General features: G+C 40.8%; 1 protein-coding gene across 3 annotated transcripts in view; it reads left to right on the top strand.

Moving 5' to 3' along the window:
* L2HGDH (L-2-hydroxyglutarate dehydrogenase) overlaps positions 1 to 23,526 on the top strand; it is a 68,070-nt gene that overhangs the window by 24,788 nt on the left and 19,756 nt on the right. For 2 of the 3 annotated variants that reach the window (XM_054447631.2, XM_054447632.2), the window contains exons 5-9: positions 3,549 to 3,711; positions 9,025 to 9,059; positions 18,213 to 18,380; positions 19,619 to 19,776; positions 22,015 to 22,146. In XM_054447631.2, the coding sequence (XP_054303606.1) occupies positions 3,549 to 3,711; positions 9,025 to 9,059; positions 18,213 to 18,380; positions 19,619 to 19,776; positions 22,015 to 22,146 (656 nt within the window). The remainder of the gene's footprint in view (positions 1 to 3,548; positions 3,712 to 9,024; positions 9,060 to 18,212; positions 18,381 to 19,618; positions 19,777 to 22,014; positions 22,147 to 23,526) is intronic. The other variant, XM_054447633.2, reaches the window with a different exon arrangement.

Here is a 23,526-nt window from a genome sequence, read left to right as displayed (position 1 = left end):
TTGATAACCTCCTTCAAAAGGACATGCCAATTTTTAACACCTTTTAATTTTTATTTGCTCATGAAAAGTCTTTCAAATGTAAGATGGGTATCAAAAAGAAAAAAAAAAGTACATCTGAGCTGCTGGCCCCATTATAGATTTGGTCATGAAAATAATTTAATTGTAGAGTTTGAAAAACAGGATTACTGGTATCCTAATGGTACTGAAATTTGGAGAATTGGTCTATCTGATTGTTGCCTGTTGTGTATCCTTGTTAAGGCTTTAAAGATAGAAAAAATCGGAACGGGAACCCATGATTTTTTATATTATGCATTACCGAAAAAAACAAAACTTTTCAGATGTTGTAAAAGTTATGGATGAGTCTGGATGTTGTTCTCTGTACCTGATGATGTGACCATCACAGGTCCTTGGAATGAGGTCAGTGAGATATGTGTGCATAGGTAATGAAATTATATGTATTACACATATTTTTGTGTCTTATAAATGAAGAAACTGTTACTTTCCTAGGGTCACACAGCTCCCAAAGAGTTCCCCACCCCAAGATCTGACTCAGAACTGGTATTTTTTCTGTTTGGTTCATCCAAAGGTTTTTTGATTACTATGTGCCAAACACTATGTTAGGCACTGTAGATAGATAAGAAGATGAATAAGGCATGGCTGTCAACCTGAAGGAGGTTATAGTGTAAAAGAAGATATAGTGATAAGTATTCTGATGGAGCTGGTATTCTCTCTTATACCAATGTTAAGGGAACGCTTTTAGCTTAGTACAATTGTTTAAGAAAGCCTCAGAGACAAACCCGCACTTGAAAGATGAATGAGTAAAATAACTTACAAAAGAGGCATATTCTGCTTCTCTCTGAGGCCTCCACAGGAGTGACATACTTTATATGATTCCAAGTTGTAATCATTAGTGTTTCATGTATTTAGGGATGGCAATATGTAGTAGAACATGTAGTTTGATTATTTTCTAAAGATGTTTTGAATAAAGTCCTTCCTTCCCTGCCAGCCTTACCACTGCTATAGGAATAGTGGGTAAAATGCTCATGGTACAGGGTCACTTCTTTTTTTTCCAGGTCACCTAGAAAGAAGTTTACCAAGGCAGCTCTAAAGAGCTTCTTAGACCAAGTCCCTTTAAGAAAACCAAGTATCATCGGGGAGAGGCCCTTGGAAAATTTTAAACTGCCTCTGTAAACTTTGACTTGGGAGGATAACTCTTTTTATTTTTTTTTAAAGTACTTCTTGCAGAGCAGGGCTACCCCATAAGCGGTATGCCCAGAGTAGCCGAAGGTAACTCTTGACTGCTCCCTCTCTGGGCAAATCCTCACTGCTACTCTGCCCTCTGGTCTGCTTTTGCCATTTTGTTAACACTATTGGTCAATCATATGTTCATCTGTTCCTCTGTATCCTGACTGAGATCTACTCTCAACTTTCCGTGTCCTGCTTGTCTGGTTCTTGCCTGGTTCTGAGCTGCCAAGGCCTCAGATTTCAATCTCTGACCTGCTGACCTGGACAGTTCATGCCCAGCCTCCTGGGTGACAGACATAGCCAGCCTGTCCACCAACACCACCCCAACTTGGCAGCCTCTACCTCGCAGCTAGTCCCAGGCCAGAGCATTGGATTGCTTGGTGATGATGACTCTTTTCACCTTTCTGCAACACACATGTATAGGTGGGGCACACCAACATCTTAGGAGGAGAGGAAAAGCCAAGACTAGAAAGAGAAAGAAAAGAATGGACACCTTCTAGGGAAGGTCTGGAATGGAGTAAAGGGGATCTTCTATGTTTAAACACAGCCCTCAAATTCAATCCTTCAGTAAATGTTTGAGTGTCTTCAGTGTGTCAGACGTTGTGCTGGGTAATAGCATAAGATGAATAAGGAAGCTATTTGGAATTGCAAAAACTATTGATTGAGAATTAAGCACTTTTACAGAATGTTTTTATCCCTCTGTTATACTTGTCAAATAATTTTATCCTAGGTAAGGAAGTTTTCATGGACTAATCTCTTGGTATTATCCTAAGTGAGCTTCTAAGATTATTGTACCCAAAATATTGTTTATAGATTGAAGTTGAGTTACTGACATGTGAATTTAGTCAATGACTAGGTCTTATGTTTACTGACTGTATCAAAACAGAAGGAATGATTTCCTATGCTTGGCAAATACTCTCATATTCTAGAAATGAGACAGTCAGGAAAATGATGAAATTTGCCAAACATTGCTTTCAATTTGTTAAAAAAGAGACTGTTGATGTTTTGGGAGTCTTTACCCTCAGTGTGACCTGGTCATTAGGAAACATTGGTCCCAGTGGGATAGCAAAGAGAAAATCTTTTTTTAAAGACGAAGTCTCACTCTGTTGCCCAGGCTGGAGCGCAGTGGCATCATCTCGGCTCACTGCAACCTCCGCCTCTGGGGTTCAAGCGATTCTCCTGCCTCAGCCTTCTGAGTAGATGGGTCTACAGGTGCCTGCCACCACGTTCAGCTAATTTTTGTATTTTTAGTAGAGATGAGGTTTCACCATAATTGGCCAGGCTGGTCTCGAACTCCTGACCTTGTGATCCGCCTGCCTCAGCCTCCCAAAGTGCTAGGATTATAGGCGTGAGCCACTGCGCCTGGCCGCAAAGTGAAAATCTTCTAAGGGCCAAGCAGGTGAATATGTTGGGGTGATGGTCAGGTGGTGAATACAAGAGTAAGATCTTTACAATAGTATTATATCAGATATTATTTTAAAACCACAAGAATAGCGCTCTGCTGGCCAAATGAGAGGATGGCAGAATTTATTAATAGCACTCGCCGTCTGGATGTTATCCTGGATACCAGGCTACCCTCTTGGGGAAATTGATTGAGAGAACTGATATACTCGTATACAAAAAAAGGCAACAGAAAATGGTGCTATTAACAATGATCACCAAAATGTAGTCAGTACTTAGTGTGTGAAATTCTCCTCTTATCCTTTTCTTTAGAATTAGAAAAGGCCAGTGACACGTTCAACATTTATTCTAATAAAATAAAATAAGCATGCGTTATATAGGTCATTCATGTACAGATTGATGAACGTCGGTTTGGACATGTCTTTAGGGGCAAAAACAGAAACAAACAAACAAAAAAATCCAGGCTATTAATTTCTTGTATTACCTGAAGAAAAAGTTTGAGTTAACCACATAAAAATCTCCATTCCATATTTGTAGTCTCAAAGATAGGGTCTGGGCAGCAAGTCAAAGCAATGCTCTGAAAACATTGTGAGTAGCTAGAACAACTCTTGAGTTCTTACTAAGTATGGACAACATAGTGTATACTACTGGGAAAAATCTCAGTAGAGCTTATTTAAAACATAATTGTTTGATGATACGGAATTCCACTCAGAATCAGATATGAATCAAATCAGAATCAGGTATGGTGAGGGATAATAAATGGAAAAACTCATTGTAGCAGCAAGAAAAGCTTGGCAAAATCAACTCCTCTAAAGGACAAAATTGTTTCTTGATTATAGAGATTTTGTTATTTAGCAAGTATTATTTCTCTTATCTGTTATCTTTTCGTAATTCTGTTTCAGGGTCTAATGGCTATTGATTGTCCACATACTGGCATTGTGGACTATCGGCAGGTGGCTTTGTCATTTGCCCAGGATTTCCAAGACGCAGGTGGCTCTGTCTTGACCAATTTTGAAGTAAAAGATATTGAAATGGCTAAAGAAAGTCTTTCAAGAAGTATAGATGGTAAGCCATCCTTGTCTTTTCTATTGAATATAGTCAGCCCTCCATATCCATGGGTTCTGCATCTGTGGTTTTAACCAACCGAGGATGAAAAATATTTGGGAAAAAAAAAACAATAAAAAATAACAGTAGAACAATACATAATACAAATAAAAAAGATAGTATAACAAAAAATAGCATTTACATTGCATTAGGTGTAAGTAATCTAGAAATTATCTAAAATATCCAGAGTATGTGCACAGGTTATATGCAAATGTTATATGCATTTTATATAAGGGACTTAAGTATCCTTGAATTTTGGTATTTGTGGGGTTCCTGGAGCCAATCCTCCTTGGATACTAAGGAACAGCTGTACTTATATTGATTTTTTTTTTAATTGGGATATTTTAGGGGGTATTGCTGGTGGGAGGGCTACAAGGAGTTAGGCTAGAGTATGGTGCAGAACCAGAGGTAGATGCAGAAGGGACAAGGATGAGACTGAATGTGAGAGAACTGGGACTCTTGGAGGGTCTTATGCTGGTAGAACCAGACCGTGGTCCGACAATTCTGACTGGCACTAAAATCTGAACTGCCAAGGCTGTTTATGGAAAATTTGTCTCCAAACACTTCCCTACCCTGTAGGTTAGAGTCAGAATCTCTTGACACTGCTTGTTAAAAATGCATTTTTTTTCCCTTGGGGCAGGGTCTTGCTCTGTTGCCTAGGCTAGAGTGCAGTGGCACGATCCCGGCTCACTGTAACCTTCACCTCCCAGGCTCAAGTGATCCTCCCACCTGAGCCGCCCAAGTAGCTGAAACTACAGGTGCTTGCCACCACACCCGGCTAATTTTTGTATTTTTCTTTTTTTTTAATTTTAATTTTTATAGAGACAAGGGCTCACTGTGTTGCCAGGTTGGTATCGAACTTCTGAGCTCAAGTGATTTTCCCTCCTTGGCCTCCCAAAGTGCTAGGGTTACAGGTGTGAGCCACCGTGCCTGTCCCAATTTTTGTATTTTTTGTAGAGATGGCGTTCCACCATGTTCCCTATGCTGCTCTCGAACTCCTGGACTCAAGTGATCTGCCCACTTGACCTCCCAAAGTGCTAGAATTACAGGCGTGAGCCACTGTGCCTGGCCAATAGCTAACATTTATTAAGCACTTGGTGCTTTCCAAGTATTAACTCATTTGACTTTTACAATTCTCCATGGCAGGGTACCATTATTACTCACATTTTTTTAGGGTGAGAAAACCGAGGCACAGAGAGAGTAAGAAACTTGGCCATGGTTGTACAAGTAGTAAGTGGTGGAGTTTGGATTTCAACTCAGATGGTCTGTACCTAAAGCCCACATAGTTAATTACTGAACTATACTGGACCCACACCATGTTCCCCACAAGCTGAATAATGAGCAAGAGTTTCAGATTAACAAAGATGTCAGGTGGAAAGCTTCATTGGTTTAATGAAGACAGAAGAGTTCGAGAAATTGGTGATTAGAATGAAGGAAAAAGATTGGCTATGAAGCGCAACAGGAAGGTGGAAGCTAAGAGGCTGGACTAGGAAAGTAGGACACCAAGGTAATTGCAGAGGGGATGTCTAGGAAAGGGTTTCTTAATCCTGACACTATTGATATTGAGGCCAGATCGTTCTTTGTTGTAGGGGGCTATCCAGTGCACTGTAGGATGTTTTGCAGTATCCCTGGCTTCTGTCCACTAGATGCCGGTACCATCACGCCCCCAAGTGATGACAGTTAAAAATGTCTGTAGGCTGGGTGCAGTGGCTCACGCCTGTAATCCCAGCACTTTGGGAGGCTGAGGCGGGCGGATCATGAGGTCAAGAGATCGAGACCATCCTAGCCAACATGGTGAAACCCCATCTCTAATAAAAATACAAAAAATTAGCTGGGCATGGTGGCTCACGCCTGTAATCCCAGCTACTCAGGAGGCTGAGGCAGGAGAATAGCTTGAACCCGGGAGGTGGAGGTTACGGTGAGCTGAGATCACGCCACTGCACTCCAGCCTGGGCGACAGAGCGAGACTCTGTCACACACACACACAAAATAATAAAAAGTGTCTCTAAACGTTGGCAAATGTTCTCTTAGAGTTGGGGGTGAAGGAATCACTCCTGGTTGAGAACCATTGCTCCAGACTTACAACTAATCTAGTTTGAACAACCAGGAATAGAGATAAACCAGTAGACTGAAAAAAGGACAAAGAACCATGAACTGAAGAATTTTGAAAGTTCCTATAAAACCAGAATTTTATAACTATGAATGATAATTTATTTTTATTTTACTTATTTTATTTTTTTTGAGATGGAGTTTCACTCTTGTTGCCCAGGCTGGGGTGCAATGGCATAATCTTGGCTCACTGCAAACTCTGCCTCCTGGGTTTAGGCAATTCTCCTGCCTCAGCCTCCCAAGTAACTGGCATTACAAACATGTGCCACCCCATCTGGCTAATTTTGTATTTTTAGTAGAGACGTGGTTTCACCATGTTGGCCAGGCTGGTCTTAAACGCTTGACCTCAGGTGATCTTCCTGCCTCAGCCTCCCAAAGTGCTGGGATTACAGGCGCGAGCTACTGCACCCAGCTTGAATGATAATTTATTATACTCCTGGAAAGGAGAGAAAAAAATTTTCATGACATGACATCTCCTTTTCGGCTTGTCTATATATATCAACATGTAAATTAGTCTTCCAGTGTGCTAGACTTTACCACTCCTAAGGAACACATACCATTCTGGAGAATTTTTTTTTTCCTTTTTCTCTCCCTTAGAAGTCTGGACAGCAAATCTAATTGTGAAGTTAAAATTTGCACAAGTACTTTGATAGGCCAAGGAAGGAGGATCACTTGAGGCCAGGAGTTTAAGACCAGCCTGGGCAACATAGCGAGACCCTGTCTCTACAAAAAATTTTTAAAAATTTGCTGGGCATGGTAGCACACACCTGTACTTCCAGCTACTTAGGAGGCTGAGGCAGGAGGATTGCTTGAGCACAGGAGTTTGAGGCTGCAGTGAGCTATTATAATCGCATCACTGCACTGCAGCCAGGCTGACACAGTGAGACCTTGTCTCAAAAAAATTTTTTTTTAGGGCTGGGCGCAGTGGCTCGCACCTGTAATCTAAGCACTTTGGGAGGCCAAGGTGGGTGGATCGCTTGAGCTCAGGAGTTCAAGACCAGCCTGGGAAACATCGCGAGACCCCATCTTTACTAAACATAAAAAATTTTTTTTAATTAAATAAAATAATTTTTTTTAATTTGCAAAATCCTATGGGACTCAGATGTCCAGCTTACCGGTGTAACTATTCAGGTTCTGTATCTCTAAATGGCAAACGCAGTCAGTAGGAAAATTGGCAAACCTGGTGTCTATGTGAAGAGTACAGGACTGAACTGATCCTTTTTATTGATAGCTGTAAATATGTCTATATAAAGCAGTGACCTGGGAGGCACGGTGGCTCACACCTGTAATCCCGCACTTTGGGAGGCCAAGGCAGGCAGATCACCTGAGGTCAGGAGTTCCAGACCAGCTTGGCCAACATGGTAAAACCCCGTCTCTACTAAAAATACAAAAATTAGCTGGGTGTGGTGATGCGTGCCTATAATCCCAGCTACTCAGGAGGCTGAAGCAGGAGAATCGCTGGAATCCGGTGGGCAGAGGCTGCAGTGAGCTGAGATTGCACCAGTGCACTGCACTCCAGCCTGGGCAACAGAGTAAGACTCTGTCTCAAAAAAAAGCAGTGACCCATGTGGCTCAGTCTTAGAGAGGTGTCAGGATCACGAAGGAGTAATTTCAAAAGAACTCTTTTGCTTGTATATTTCTTTTTCTTTTTTTCTTTTGAGACGGAGTCTCACCCTATTGCCCAGGCTGGAGTGCAATGGTGCAATCTTGGCTCACTCCAATCTCCGCCTCTCAGGTTCAAGCAATTCTCCTGCCTCAGCCTCCTGAGTAGCTGGGATTACAGGCATGCACCACCATGCCCAGCTAATTTTATATTTTTAGTAGAGATGGGGTTTCATCATGTTGGTCAGCCTGATCTCAAACTCCTGACCTCAGGTGATCCACCCACCTCAGCCTCCCAAAGTTCTGGGGTTACAGGCGTGAGCCACCATGCTCAGCCTGCTTGTATGTTTCAAGAACCATGAAAGGGATCCAAGCAATCTTTTTAAATATGCTTTTTCCTCTTTTCTTTCTTCCTTCTTCTTCTTTTTTTTATTTAAATTATAAAAAGAGACGAGGTCTCACTATGTTGTCCATGCTTGTCTTGAACCCCTAAGCTCAAACAACCTGCCACCTTGGCCTCCCAAAATGCTGGGATTACAGGCATGAGCCACTGTGCCTGGCCCAAAATGCAAATGTTAGCATCACCCAGACTTACTGAATCAGACTGTCTGGGAATAGCACCTAGTAATAAGCCTTTAGTGATTCTTAGACACATCCAAGTTTCAGAATGTCAGAATGACAGCCTAAGGTCATAAAATGACCTGGCTATTTGGAACTCCCCCGACCTCATGCCCAGCCCCCCACCGTTTAAGAGTGCACTTAGAGTTTGTTTTGTTTTGCTTTGAGGGCATTAATTTTTTTTGTCCAAATGATAGATTTGTGAACCTTCTATTTGCTGTTGAGAAATTTGAAGGAGAAAAAAAGTAGTGTTCTGTTCTTTCTTCCTTGACAGGTTTTTGAGGAGATCTAAGCCATCTGAATCATTCTGTCTTTCTGAATTATAAGATGATGAGCAAAATTGTTAAATAATTAAGGTTGTTTTAGGTAGGTGGCATAATAAACCAAATTTATGATACAAGTAGATTGTATTTATCTGCTCTACATATGCTTTATAAAACTTTGAGATCCCATGTATCTGAGTGGGAACTAATTTTAAAAATGGTCAATTTTTTATTAGAAGTTTTTGTGTTGCGAGAACTCTTGCTTCTCTAAACAACGTAGAACCTGCAAGGAATCCAGTAACCAACACTTGGATGACAAGGTTTCTCATATCATAGCTTTAGTTCTGTGGGAAAATACATACTGATTTACGATTATCCATTTTACATTGTGGTTTCCAGGATTATACTTCAGAGAATAGCTATGTCTATGTTGGAGGTCAGGTGACATATGGTTTATAAGCATAGATTAGATGAGTTAAAATCAAGCTAAAAACATGCTGGAGTTTTATATGTTGTTAAGTATGAACTAGTTTGTTATTTGGTAAGAAGTTTCAGAATGAACTGTAAGGTGCAATCATAGTAATGACAGAAAAAGGTTATTTAAGTTTGTTTCTAGTATGATATTTCAAATAATGTTGGCCTTTTGCTAAAAATAAATTTTTCACTTATTCTTTTTTTTCAGGAATGCAATATCCGATTGTTATAAAGAATATAAAGGTAAAGATTCTTAAGCAAAACTGCTGGCTACTTTCTTTCCCTCCCCTTTATTAAAAATTAAATTAACCCACAGGGCTGTATTTTAAGTTATTGAATGACATTTGTCTAATGTAGAAGTAATTCTGAGAGAATTTCTTTTAGGGAAGTTTAACAGCTGTTATTCTAAGGAGGGTTTCAACTTGGGAATGTCCTAATTAAGTGGCTGTGCTGGCAAAGAACAGGATTATAAGCATATGGAGTGTTTAATTTTAAGGCAAAACTGATAGATATTTTATTACTCTACTGATCTCCACTAACTTATTAATTCTCTATAAATTAGAAGACTTCAGAAGAGGGAGTATGCAGGTTGTCCAGAGGGAGATGGACTGCTTTTATTCATCTTCACATAGACCTAAAGCAAGAACCACTGAATGGTATAGAAGCAGTGGATTCCCTGTAGGTTCACTGCATCAGGTTGTACTCAAGGGAGCAGAGTCATTAATGAGTGCTATAGGATTTATTATAGGAATAAGACCTTACACAATTGTGGAAGTTTCTGGGAAAGCATAGATTCAGAAGAGAGTTAATGGATCAGTAATTGGGAAACAGAGCTGAATGTGGAGCTGGAATTCACTGGACAGTGGGTATCTGTCTGTCACCTCATTGGACTAGGATGACCTTCAGAGAATAATACCTGCTGATTTACTTCTGCCACCAGATTATTATTAATTTGTTTTTTTTTTTTTTTGAGACGGAGTGTCGCTGTGTCGCCCAGGCTGGAGTCCAGTGGTGCGATCTTGGCTCACTGCAAGCTCCGCCTCCCGGGTTCACACCATTCTCCTGCCTCAGCCTCCCGAATAGCTGGGAGAGGCACCTGCCACCACGCCTGGCTAATTTTTTTGTATTTTTAGTAGAGACGGGGTTTCACCATGTTAACCAGGATGGTCTCGATCTGCTGACCTCGTGATCCACCCGCCTCGGCCTCCCAAATTGCTGGGATTACAGGTGTGAGCCACCACGCCTGGCCCTCTGCCACCAGATTATATGCATCTCCTGTTTTGACCAAGTTTAAGTTGGAACCATGAAGAGAAGGGGATTCTGTCAAGCATAGTTCCTATCTTAACCAAATGAACTCAGTACAAACCCCTACAGTCCACCCTTTGTCGACCTGACATCTGTCCACGCCCCTTATAACCTTATAACGATATTTAGCTTCCAAATAAAGACAGAAGTAAAAGTATGCTTCCACCTAACAAGGTGTAACTGTCCTTCATAGGACTGAAGACATGCTAACTAACTCTCAAAAAAAAAAAAACACAAAAAAAACAGTCTACTTTATCCATCCTGGGTTATGTTTAATTTTTACTAGCTGAGTTACACTCCCCCTTTGAGATCCTGTCACTTAAATACCAAGATATAAGGTTAACCACTATTTAAGCATTTTATATTAGATTAGTAGTTCTCAACTAGAGGCAATTTTACTCCGTGGGGAACATTTGGCAATGTTTGGAGACATTTTTGATTGTCACAACTGGGATGGGGGAGGGGCACAGCTACTGGGATTTGGTGGGTAGATACCAGGAATGTTGCTAAACATCCTTCAGTGTGGGGAATAGGCCCTCAAAACAAAGAAATGTCTAGCCCCCAAAGTCAGTAGTACTGAGGTTGAGAAACCCTGTGTTAGATAATGTGAGAATGGTAGAGATGAGTGTATTAGTCTTCTCAGACTTCCATAACAAAATAGCACAAACTGGGTGGCCTAAAAAGCCCACAGTTCTAGAGGCTAAAAGTCCAAGATTAAGGTGCTGGTAGGGTTGATTTTTGGCTTGTTAATGGCTGCCTTCTTACTATGTCCTCACATGGCCTCTTGTGTGTGTGTGCCCGGAAAGAAAGAGCATGATCTTGGGTGTCTCTTCCTCTTATAAGGACACCAGTCCTATTGGATTAGCCCCTACCCTTATGACCTCATTTAACCTTAGTTACCTCCCTAGAGGCCCTGTCTCCACATACAGTTCACATTAAGGGTTGGGGCTTCAACATATGAATTGGGGGGGGGGGTCACAATTCAGTCTATAGCAATGGGAATAAAAAAAGAATTAGGTAATGTATGGAGAAATGTATTTATTATTTTAAAGTAAAGAAGATGTACTCAGATTATAACATCCCTCATTTCTGTAACTAGTCATGTGGCTATAGCCAATATTTATAATTTCCTTCCCCTACTATGCATTTCATATTCTCTTTGCCTTTGGCAAGCATTTCAGCTGGTCATGGTTTCTAGTTTGGTGGTGTAGCTCAAACTTTCATTCCTGAAGTCTGTGCCATTAGCAGCCCTGGCTGTTTTGGGTCGAGGTAGTTTCCAGTAACTTTTATAACAGTATATGGGAATACTGAGAGAAGCTTCAGGAGATATGTATTCCAGGCATATTCCTCTTTATCATCCCCAAGCCTAGTTGTGGTAGCAACTCATTTTCTTGAGAGTCAGGATTAGTTATCCAATTCAGTACAGCAATCCCCTCTTTGATTTACTGGCAGGGGAACCCAAAGTGGCCAGGTGTTGCAGTATCAACCTCCAGTTTAATGGAACCACTGTTATTATCTAATGGAAGTACTTCTTCCTTGGGAACTAAGACCTCTAGATCATAAGACCAAAGTTGTAGGGATAGAATGCAAAAATTTCAGGTAGTGGATGATTGGGGTAATAGTAAGGAACCACTCTCATGTCTACCTCAATTTCCAGACCTGTGAATTCTGGCTGTGGGAGAAACAATACCATATATTAGTCACTGATTTAGAGCACATGGAGCATCCTGGAGGACATTGCCCCAGCCCTGCAAGGAGTTGCCAGCCAGCTAGTGCTATTACTTCTAAAGCCCATTCCAGTTTCTGTCACCCAGGGGCTTCAGGGTGATGGGGAAAGTGGTAAAATCAGTGAATTCCATGAGCCTGAGCCTATAGCTGCATTTCATTTGCTGCAGAATAAGTTCACTGATCAGAAGTAATGCTTCTCTGTAAAATACCATGATGGTGAATAAGACATCTCATAAGTTCACACATGGTGGCTTTGGCAGAAGCATTATAGGCAGGGAAGACAAATTTATATTCAGAGCAAGTGTCTATGCCAGTGAGAAGTAAGTGCTGCCTTTTCTATGATGGAAGTGGTCCAGGGACCACATCAGTGGCTCTGTTGGTATCTACTATTGGCAGATTGAGCACTCAGCGTTAGCTGTAGACAGATCAGCCTTGGTGAGTAAGTCCATGTTGCTGATCACCTCCATCCTTGCTACCATAACTATGTTTTCCAGTTTTATGTTTACATTGTGAAATGATTATCACAATCAAGTTATTTGATATCACATCTACCCCCTCACATAGTTACCATTTATGTGTATGTGATGAGAACACTTAGATTTGTTATCTTAGCAAATTTCAAGTATACCATAGAGTATTATTACCTGTAGTCACCATGCTGTATATTAGATTTCTAGAACTTATTCATCCTATAATTGAAAGTTTGTACCCTTTGACTGATATCATCCCATTCCTGCCCACCCCCCTCCCAGTCTGTAGCAACCATCATTGTACTCTCTTTTTCTATGAGTTCAACTTTTTTAGATCCCACATGTAAGTGAGATCATACAGTATTTGTCTTTCACTGTCTGGCTTATTTCACTTAGCACAGTATCTTCCATGCCCACCCATGTTGTCACAAATGGCAGAATTTCCTCCTTTTTATGGCTGAGTAGTATTGCATTGTGTATATATATCACATTTTCTTTATCCATTCATCTGTCAATGGACACTTAACGTTGTTCTCATGTCTTGGCTGTTGTGAATAATGCTGCAATGAACATGAAAATGCAGATATCTCCTTGAGGTACTGATTTTGTTTTCTTTGGGTATATACCCAGAGGAAATCATATGGTAGTTCTATTTTTAATTTGGATCATATGGTAGTTCTATTTTTAATTTTTTGAGAAACTTCCATACTATTTCCTGTGATGGCTGTCCAATTTACATTCCCATCAATAGGGCATCCTACATCTTCACCAATGCTTGTTTTCTTTTGTCTTTTTGATAATAGCCATCCTAATAGATGTGAGATGATATCTTATTGTGGTTTTGATTTTCCTGATGATTAGTGATTTGAATGCCTTTACATATATCTGTTGGCTATGTGTATATCTTTGAAAAAATACATAAAAATACATATTCAGGTCCTTGGCCCCCCCTCTTCTTTTTTGAGACAAGGTCTCTGTCACCCAGGCTGAAGTCCAGTGGCACGACCATGGCTCACTGCAGCCTCAAACTCCTGGGCTCAAGCTGTCCTCTTGCCTCAGCCTCCCAAGTAGCTGGTATTATAGGCACATGCTGCCATGCCTGGCTTCTTTGCCCATTTTTATTTATTTATTTTATTTTATTTATGTATTTATTTTTTGAGATGGGGTTTCACTCTTGTTGCCCAGGCTGGAGTGCAATAGCGCGATCTTGGCTCACCTCAACCTCTGCCTCCTGGGTTCAAGCGATTCTCCTGTCTCACCCTCCTGAGTAGCTGGGATTACAGGCATGTGCCACCATGCCCAGCTAATTTTGTATTTTTAGTAGAGATGGGGTTTCTCCATGTTGGTCAGGCTGGTTTTGAACTCCCGACCTCAGGTGGTCTATCCGCCTTGGCCTCCCAAAGTGCTGGGGTTACAGGCGTGAGCCCCCGTGCCCGGCCTTTCTTTGCTCATTTTTTAATCGGCTCATTTGTTCTTTTGCTATTGAATTATATGAGTTTCTTACATTTTTTTGGATATTAACCTGTTATCAGATGTATAGTTTGCAAATATTTTCTCCAATTCTGTAGGTTGTCTCTTTATTGTCATTTCTTTTGCTGTGCAGAAGCTTTTTAGTTTGATATAGTCCCACTTGTTTATTTTTGCTTTTGTTGACTGTGCTTTTGGTGCCTTATATATTAAAAAAAAATCATTGCTAAGACCAATGTCTTCCCTATGTTTTCTTCCAGGAGTCTTAGTTTTCAATCTAAAATCTTTAATCTTTTCTAAATATTTAATCCAGTTCAAGTTAATTTATGTGAATGGTGTAAAATAGGAGTCCAATTTCATTCTTTTGCATGGGGCTATCCAGTTTTCCCAGCACCATTTATGGAGACTATCTTTACACCTAATCATGTAGTTCATGATGCCATCAGGTAAAGACAGGGGTGCCTGGAGAAAGAGGCTAACTAACATCCAGAGGGCGGGTCATCTTTTTCTAATGATTATTAAAATTGTCCTTGGCCAAGATTTCTCTTCAGTGAGCATTCATATGGAACTTGAATATCTTTACTCTCTGAAACTGTTTTGGAGTGGTCCATTCATATACCTTTCTCCAGAGGTCCTTTCCCCGTCCATGTAGCCAAACCATTAGTTGTTGCACATGCAACAGTGTAGATCCATACCTTTGGCCATCAGTCCTTCTAAAGTAAGATGAACAGCTAGGTGTGGTGTTCAGAGATCTGCCCACTGAGAATATTTTCTGCACCACAGTCCTTCAGGGCCACTCATGAGTGGGGCTCTGGTGCTGTGGCTGTTCAGTTGTGTGTGGTACCAGAATATTGTGCAGAACCATTTCTAAACCTGGCCTATATTTTTTCTTCTTTGGTCACCTGGTCATAGAGAACTCCCCATGGGGCTATAGAGGCAGGCTGATAGGAAGGCGGCAATTCAGCAGGAGTAGGGGCCATGGGAATTTGAACCACTTGCCTCTGCAACTTATGCGTGCCGGCAGGACCTGTACAACCCTTAGCTTATCATTTTTCTTAATGATGGAATGCTGCTTTATACACCCAATTTTGTGGCTTGATGAGTCAGACAACACCACCCAGTTAATAATGGGTAGCTCATATGGTAAACTTAGTGACCTGTGGTCAAGTGTTCGGTCAAAGCCAGAAGCACTTTCTCAAAAGGATGTTAGTTATCTGCAGAGGATGGTATAACTTTCCTCCAAAAACCCTAAAGTTCTGTGCTGTGATTTGCCTACAGGTGCCTTCCAAAGGCTCTATAAAGCATGACTATCTGCTGCAGACACTTCGATTACCATCAGATTTGCTGGGTCATGTGACCCAAGTGGCAGGCTTTCCATTCAAAGAAGAATTGAAAATCTGTTTCTGTGCCTGCCCTCATCTAAGGGACATTTTCACTAGAGTATAGCATCATATGATAGAATATATATACAGGGGCCTATGGCATACCAGTGGATATATACTTTACCCAGAGTTGCCGCTCTTTATTTTGGCATTTTCAGTAAGTATAATTTTGGGGTTCAAATTCAAATTGGGGGGTCCACTTACCAGGTTGAAATAGTTTTATGAAAAGTTTAAAGAAATTTTTTCTTTTTGAAACAGTTTCACTCTGTCACCCAGGCTGAAGTGCAGAGGCACGATCTTGGCTCACTGTAACCTCTGCCTCCCAGATTCAAGTGATTGTTGTGCCTCAGCCACATGAGTAGCTGGGATTACAGGTGTGTCTCACCACGCCTGGTTTATTTTTGTATTTTTAGTAGAGACAGGGTTTCACCATGTTGGCCAGGCTGGTCTTGAACTCCTGGCCTCAAGTGATTCACCCACCTCAGCCTCCCAGAGTGCTGGGATTACAGGTGTGAGCCACTGCACCTGGCCAGGGATTTTTAAAATAAATTTTTGCAAGTAGGATTTGCTAATTAAAGATTTGTACATTGGATATGGGGAGGGGGGAATCTGCTTCACTTATGAAAAAGCAACAGACATGCATGGGTTATTTCTTCGTCTTCTTTTTATTTATTTATTTATTTAATTAGATACTTTATCTCTAATAAAACATGGGGAGACAAGGTCTCCCTGTGTCGCCCAGGCTGGTCTTGAACTCCTGGGCTCAAGTGATCCTCCCACTTTGGCCTCCCAAAGTGTTGGGACTACAGGCATGAGCCACTGTGCCAAGCCTAAAAGAAATTTTTGTTGAACTAATGTATCATTTGATGATTACCTAAATTTTAATTTGGAAGTAAAATTAATATGTTACTGAATTTAATTATTGTTTCACATATAACATAAAATGATTTCAGAGACCTGTGATAGTTTTTGATAATTTCTTTCTTGGGAACTGTTGCTTGAGTTTTGAAAGAGAACTATTAGGTTATTGCATGCTGGTACCATTTTATAAATTCTATTATTATCTTTACATCTATCATAGGACTTATCTGCATTTTTTTTGTTCCAAGAACGAAAGAACTGCCAGTCTTTTGTGTAGGAGCTGATGATTTATATCACAAAAATACTTCTTGTATTTCTAGAATATAACTCTAGATGAACGGGAAAGATATTAACCTATTTAGAAGAAGTTATTTTTGGCTGGGTGCGGTGGCTCACGCCTATAGTCCCAGCTGTTCGCTTAGGCAGGAGAATTACTTGAACCCACGAGGTTGAGGCTGTAGTGAGCCAGGACTGCGCGCCATCACACTCCAGCCTGGGTGATGGAGCAAGACCTTGACAGCCGTTTTGACTTCAAAGGTCTTAAAACAGTCATGGCTTAGTCTAGCTAATTTGAATTCATTATGGAGAAGTTTCATCTAATTTTTATAAAAACTGTGACATGTATAACTCCTGAAAAGAGGCTTAACTTTCTAGCAAGGGCAAAAATAGGATACATATAGAGGTGAAAGTTAAGCTCAATAGAGTAAGGCTAAACAGTAAGGCCTGGCTGGGCGTGGTGGCTCACGCCTGTAATCCCAGCACTTTGGGAGGCCAAGGTGGGTGGATCACGAGGTCAGGAGATCGAGACCATCCTGGCTAACACGGTGAAACCCCGTCTCTACTAAAAATACAAAAAATTAGCGGGGCGTGGTGGCGGGCGCCTGTAGTTCCAGCTACTCGGAAGGCTGAGGCAGGAGAATGGCGTGATCCCAGGAGCTTGCAGTGAGCCGAGATCACTGCCACTGCACTCCAGCCTGGGCGACAGACTGAGACTCCGTCTCAAAACAACAACAACAAGAAAAAAACAGTAAGGCCTGGAAAGAAAGAAAATGTTGAGACAGGTGAGAACTCTGAGGCTTCAAAAATAGGTCATCTGGGAAGAAGATCTAAGAATAAGAACAGAATTGCTAGGTGTTTACTCTGTAAGAAGTAAAGAGATGGGAATTCAAGTGTGGTGGTGAATGCGAGATAAATGAAGTCATTTAGGAAATAGGGTGGCAAATTGGCTGAACTTAGTGAGTAAAGTTAAAAATAAGCAGATGATAATTACAAAATAAAATTTATAGGAAATCATAACAGCCTAACATTAGCAGTCTAAAGCTAGTCACTAAAGCAAACCTTGAATGTAGTGTGTGCTCTCAGTAAATGTGCATTGAATGAATGAAATTTCTAAAGTGTCCTCAGTTTGCAAAGTAGATATGGATTAGGAAGGAGAAATTGTTTGGTGGGTAGGTTACAGTTGCAACTGGGCAGGATTATTGAGTGTGAAGCAACCGAAGAGTAACACAGTAATTGCTCAGATACGGGAGAAGCTGGTTGCAATACAGAAGTTGCCTTTAAATGAGAGGGTTACAGGTCCTTTGACTTCAGTGCCACAGATGTTATGGATGTAATTATCAATAGGTAATAACTTTATTTTTTAAAATGATTTTATGTGCTTATATTTTTAATGTAGGAAGTTTTGTCTTGATATTCTGCTGATTGGGTAAATCCTCATATTTGTGATTGGTATATTGAATTTTTAATTAATCCAAATTAAAAGCTGTGGGGTGGGTGGGGGAGCAAAAAAAAATTGGTGGAGGCTATCTAAATGACATTTGCTTCCTCATGCAACAAATAGGTAAGAAGCTCCCTGCTAGGTCCTAATAAACAGATTTGTATGTATTTGTATGTATGTATTTGTGTGCATGCATGTATACTTTACTAAGTATCCTTGCTAGGTTGACCATTATTATCTTTAAAGTACAAAATTTAAGGTGACATCCTCTTACATGCCACTATCCTAAGTTTCTAGCTGCCACCTAAATGCTAAAGAACATATTTTGCTGATACCTGTATTGAATATCCTCTTTTAGAAAAAATTCTATTTCTGTACCTTTTTTTCTTTTCTATCACCTGTTTTTTCCCTCTTGACCTATTCTACTCCACTTTATACAAATAACTGTTCTTTTATTTTGCACTAGGGAGAGGAAATTCGATGTCAGTATGTTGTGACATGTGCAGGACTTTACTCAGACCGTATTTCAGAGTTGAGTGGCTGCAGTCCTGATCCTCGAATTGTACCATTCCGGGGGGATTACCTGCTCTTGAAGCCGGAAAAATGTTATCTTGTAAAAGGAAATATTTATCCGGTAGGTAATGATGCTTCCTACTTCTCGTTTTTTTCAAGCAGGTAGTGGTCATAAAGGAGACGAAAACAACTTTCACTTGGGTGAGAAATAAGAGAGATTTTGAAGGACCGTTTGTGTAAGCATTTAATCAGTTTCTCTTGTGGTTAAATCCCTAAATCTTTATCCCGGTATCATGGTTATTAAATTTTAATTAATCGCCTGCAGGTACATGTCTCCAGAAGGCATGAGTGCACTGTGGGAAGTGCTATCAAGGAGGAACTGAATTCTACCTTCTCTCTGGTGGAGGGAAAGGGAAAACTTTCCCTTATGGAAGTCCCTGATACCCAACCCTTTTCCTCAGTTCACTATCTGTAGGTACAGAAAAGGGATGTGGCCACTCTGTAGTTTCAGGGAGTAGAAGACAGAGGTATTTAAATGAAGAGTTCATTCTTCTGTCTGGAACTACCCTGGAAATGAATGAAATATATTAGGTCGAACCAGATGAAATAGTCAGTATTCGGCTGTTTGATATTTTTGAGCTTGCCAAAACATGAATTTCATCTGCTTCAACCTCATGTATTTGTATTTTGCAGAAGCCTGTGCTATGAATGTGTATTTTTTTCTGGCAGCTGTGATTTTACTTGCCAGTCATAGACATCCCTTGTGAAAGACCAAGAATAGCCTGAAGTAAGACAGTACATCTTTTTTTTTTCCTTTACCCAGAAAGATGCATAGATGGAACAATGTATTAGTGTTAATAGCATCAGAGTTTCTTTTTTTTTTTTTTTTTTGAGACAGAGTCTCACTCTGTTGCCCAGGCTAGAGTGCAGTGACATGATCTTGGCTCATTGCAACCTCCATCTCCTGGGTTTAAGCGATTCTCATGCCTCAGCCTCCCAAGTAGCTGGGATCACAGCTGCACACCACCACACCAGGCAAATTTTTGTATTTTTAGTAGAGATGGGGTTTCACCATGTTGGCCAGGCTGGTTTTGAACTCCAGATCTCAAGTGATCCTCATGCCTCAGCCTCCCAAAGTGTTGGGATTACAGGTGTGAGCCACCGCGCCTGGCTAGCATCAGGGTTTCTTGTGTGCATTTCTAAGCAGAAGCATGTTAATGGAAAAGTATATCTGAGTACAGCTCACAATACAAATTAAATGCATGGGAAGAAAGTGTTTTATGTTACCAATTGAATGTTTGCGTCTCTGATAACATGGAATATGAAATGAGGCTGTTATTTACTATTTTAAATTTATAGGTCCCAGATAGCCGATTTCCTTTCCTAGGAGTTCACTTCACACCAAGGATGGATGGCAGTATTTGGCTAGGTCCTAATGCAGTTCTTGCCTTTAAACGAGAGGGTTACAGACCCTTTGACTTCAGTGCCACAGATGTTATGGATATAATTATCAATAGGTAACATTATTTATTTTTAAAAATGATTTTATGTGCTTATATTTTCAATGTGGGAAGTTTTGTCTTTCTTGATATTCTACTTATTGGGTAAATCCCCATATTTGTGATTGGTATATTGAATTTTGTATTAATCCAAATTAAAAGCTTTGGAGTGGATGGGGTAGCAAAAAAAAAACAAAAACAAAAACAAAAAAACGCTTTTTGGAATAAGCATAACATTTTAACCACTTCAAGAAAATTCTGATGAGCCAGGGTTAAAAAGAAAAGGCCGGCTGGGCACGGTGCCTCATGCCTGTAATCCCAGCACTCTGGGAGGCCGAGGCAGGTGGATCATGAGGTCAGGAGATCAAGACCATCCTGGCTAACACGATGAAACCCCATCTCTACTAAAAATACAAAAAATTAGCTAGGCGTGGTGGCTGGCGCCTGTAGTCCCAGCTACTTGGGAGGCTGAGGCAGGAGAATGGCATGAACCCAGGAGGCAGAGCTTGCAGTGAGCCAAGATAGCGCCACTGCACTCCAGCCTGGGCAACAGAGCAAGACTCCATCTCAAAAAATGAAAAAAAATATAAATAAATAAATAAATAATAAATAAATAAATAAAAAGAAGATAAGGCCAAGAGTCATTCATATATCTGGCAATCCAAATCTTGTATTGCTAACTTTCCAGTTTTATTTGGGGGGTGGGGAATAGATTCTCTCAAAATCAGTAGATGGCTATTTTAATAAAATCATTTCGAGCCAGTCTCCATCATTTTGTAAGCCACTGGAGAAATTACTGATGACCAAAGTAATTTCCTTGTGTAGGAAACTAACAATACGATTGTGTTGACCTAAGATGCAGATTCTTTACTATTGTAAGAAGTAACTGAATTAGGTGTTTTGTTTGGTCCTTTTAGCAATGTTTCTCTCTAAAGGGTTTCACATGAAAATCACTAGATTTTCCTGTTTAAATCACTAGATTTAAAGCTATACTTGAGTTTCACCTTCTATGGATTCTGAAACAGAAAGTTTAGGATGGAGCTTCCTGGCACGTGTACTTATAAAAATATATACATCTAGGCTTTGCAGAGTCTTACTTGAAAATCACAACTAAAGTTTTTTTTGGTTTTTTGTTTTGTAATTTTGAGACAGGGTCTCACTTTGTCACTCACTGCAGCCTCAACCTCCTGGGATCAATCAGTTCTCCCACTTCAGCCTCCAAGTAGCTGGAACTACAGGCAGATGCTACCATGCCCAGATAATTTTTGTGTTTTCTGTAGAGACAGGGTTTCGCCATGTTACACAGGCTGGTCTCGAACTCCTGGGCTCAAGCAATCCACCTGCCTTGGCCTCCCAAAGTGCTGGGATTACAGGCATGAGCCACCACACCCTGCCTAAACAACTAAAGTATTTTACCTCTGGCTGACTAAAGAAAACTAGGGTAGATGTCCCATTTCTTTCATACCCTGCCTTTTAGGTGTGTTGAAGGCATCTAATATTTCCATTAGAAAGCCTTGATGTTGGCAGGCTTTCTAGAGTTCCAGTTTGAAACCAGCACTCCTTGGGAATTTGAGTTTAGAGGGTGTTTACCTCTGTATCTTTTTTTTGAGTCAAAGTTTCACTGTTGCCCAGGCTGAAGTGTAGTGGCACAATCATTGGTTACTGCAGCCTCAAACTCCTGAAGTGAGCCTCCCACTTCAGCCTCCCTAGTAGCTGGAACTACAGGCACACACCACCATGCCCAGCTCTGTTTACCTCCTGAGCTGATGAGGTTTCCTTCTGATATTGGCCAAAAGTTGATTTTCATTGATTCATTGATTGATTGGTTGATTGAAAGAGGGTCTCTCTCTGTCGCCCAGGCTGGAGTGCAGTGGCACGATCTCAGCTCACTGCAACCTCTGCCTCCTGGGTTCAAGCAATTCTCCTGCCTCAGCCTCTTGATTAGCTGGGATTACAGGCGTGCACCACCACACCTGTCTAATTTTTGTATTTTTGGTAGAGACAGGGTTTTGCCATGTTGGCCAGGCTGGTTTCAAACTCATGACCTCAAGTGATCCGCCCGCCTTGACCTCCCAAAGTGTTGGGATTACAGGCGTGTGCCACCACTCCTGGCCTTGATTTTCTTTTAATCTGTAGTTTTTCTGACTTTGCCTAGATTTTTGTGATGACATAAAAAAAGAATCTAATAATTATAAGGTATTTTACAGTAATAAAGAATTCCTTTCTCTCATGAAGATTTTTTTTCTCTGTTTTCAGTGGCTTGATTAAACTGGCATCCCAGAATTTTTCCTATGGAGTTACTGAAATGTATAAAGCGTGTTTTCTTGGTGCAACAGTGAAGTATCTTCAAAAATTCATCCCTGAAATTACTATCAATGATATATTTAGGTAAGGAAAAGGGATAAGGAGTGTAAATACAGTCCTGACCCATGTGAACTTGAGAGGTGTGTCTGACTTGGTGATTAGTAAGCACCATTTCAGAGTCAGTCTTCATATGCACTGAATTTTTGTTTGCTCTCTTTCCCAACATTTGTTGAATTCCCTTTGCAGTGCATTTATTGCGCATTGCTACATCATGGCCCTTAGTGCTTGTCCATTTATAATTATCTAGACTCCCTTACAGCTCTAATCAGAAATCTCCATGACAGCTTTATTGTGATGCTACCTTAGCCTTTTTGTCTAACTATCACTCCTGATAAAAATAACTTGCCTGAATTTTTAAAAATCTCTCTGGCCAGTTACTCTTGTGATTCCAAAGCCTTTTGGCCTTAATTTTGTATAAGATTATTGATCACTATGTTAACTAATTAGGGAATAAGCACATTAAAACATTTTGATTGATTTTTAAAACTTAAAAACTTTTAGGTTTGGGGGTACATGTGAAGGTTTCTACATAGGTAAACACATGTCATGGGGTTTATTGTACATATTATTTTATCACCCACATATTAAGCCCAGTACCCAATAGTTATCTTTTCTGCTTCTCTCTCTCCTCCCTCCCTCCCAACTTAAGTAGACTGCAGTGTCTGTTGTTTCCTTCTTTGTGTTCATGTGTTCTCATCATTTAGTTCCCACTTACAAGTGAGAACATGTGGTATTTGGTTTTCTGTTCCTGTGTTAGTTTGCTAAGGATGATAGCCTCCAGCTCCATTAAAACCTGTTAGAAACACACTCCTAGACCTGGCATCTCACCTTGCTGCTTCTCTACTTCTTTTGTTCTTTCTTGGACCTTATTGCACTCAGGGACTCTACTTTCAGGATAGAAGTGGAAAGCAGTGTGGTAACAATCAGAGTCCTTGCTACAGGGGTGTGGGGCAAAGTAAGGACAACTTACATCTTTTATTTTTATATATTTTTTGAAATGGAGTTTCGCTCTTGTTGTCCAGGCTGGAGTGCAATCGCACCATCTCAGCTCACTGCAACCTCCGCCTCCTGGGTTCAAGCAATTCCCCTGCCTCAGCCTCTTGAGTAGCTGGGATTACAGGCATGTGCCACCACGCCTGGCCAATTTTGTATTTTTAGTAGAGACAGGGTTTCTCCTGTTAGCCAGGCTGGTCTCAAACTCCCGACCTCAGGTGATCCACATGCCTCAGCCTCCCAAAGTGCTGGGATTACAGGTGTGAGCCACTGCACCCGGCCACATCTTTTATTCTTAAAGATAAAAGACTTTCGCATGGCGGCTCACACCTGTAATCCCAGCACTTGGGAGGCTGAGGCGGGTGGATCACCTGAGGTCAGGAGTTCGAGACCAGCCTGACCAAAATGGAG

This window comes from Pongo pygmaeus, chromosome 15, assembly GCF_028885625.2.
Source record: "Pongo pygmaeus isolate AG05252 chromosome 15, NHGRI_mPonPyg2-v2.0_pri, whole genome shotgun sequence".
NCBI lineage: Eukaryota > Metazoa > Chordata > Mammalia > Primates > Hominidae > Pongo > Pongo pygmaeus.
This window is presented reverse-complemented; position numbering and strand designations above follow the sequence as displayed.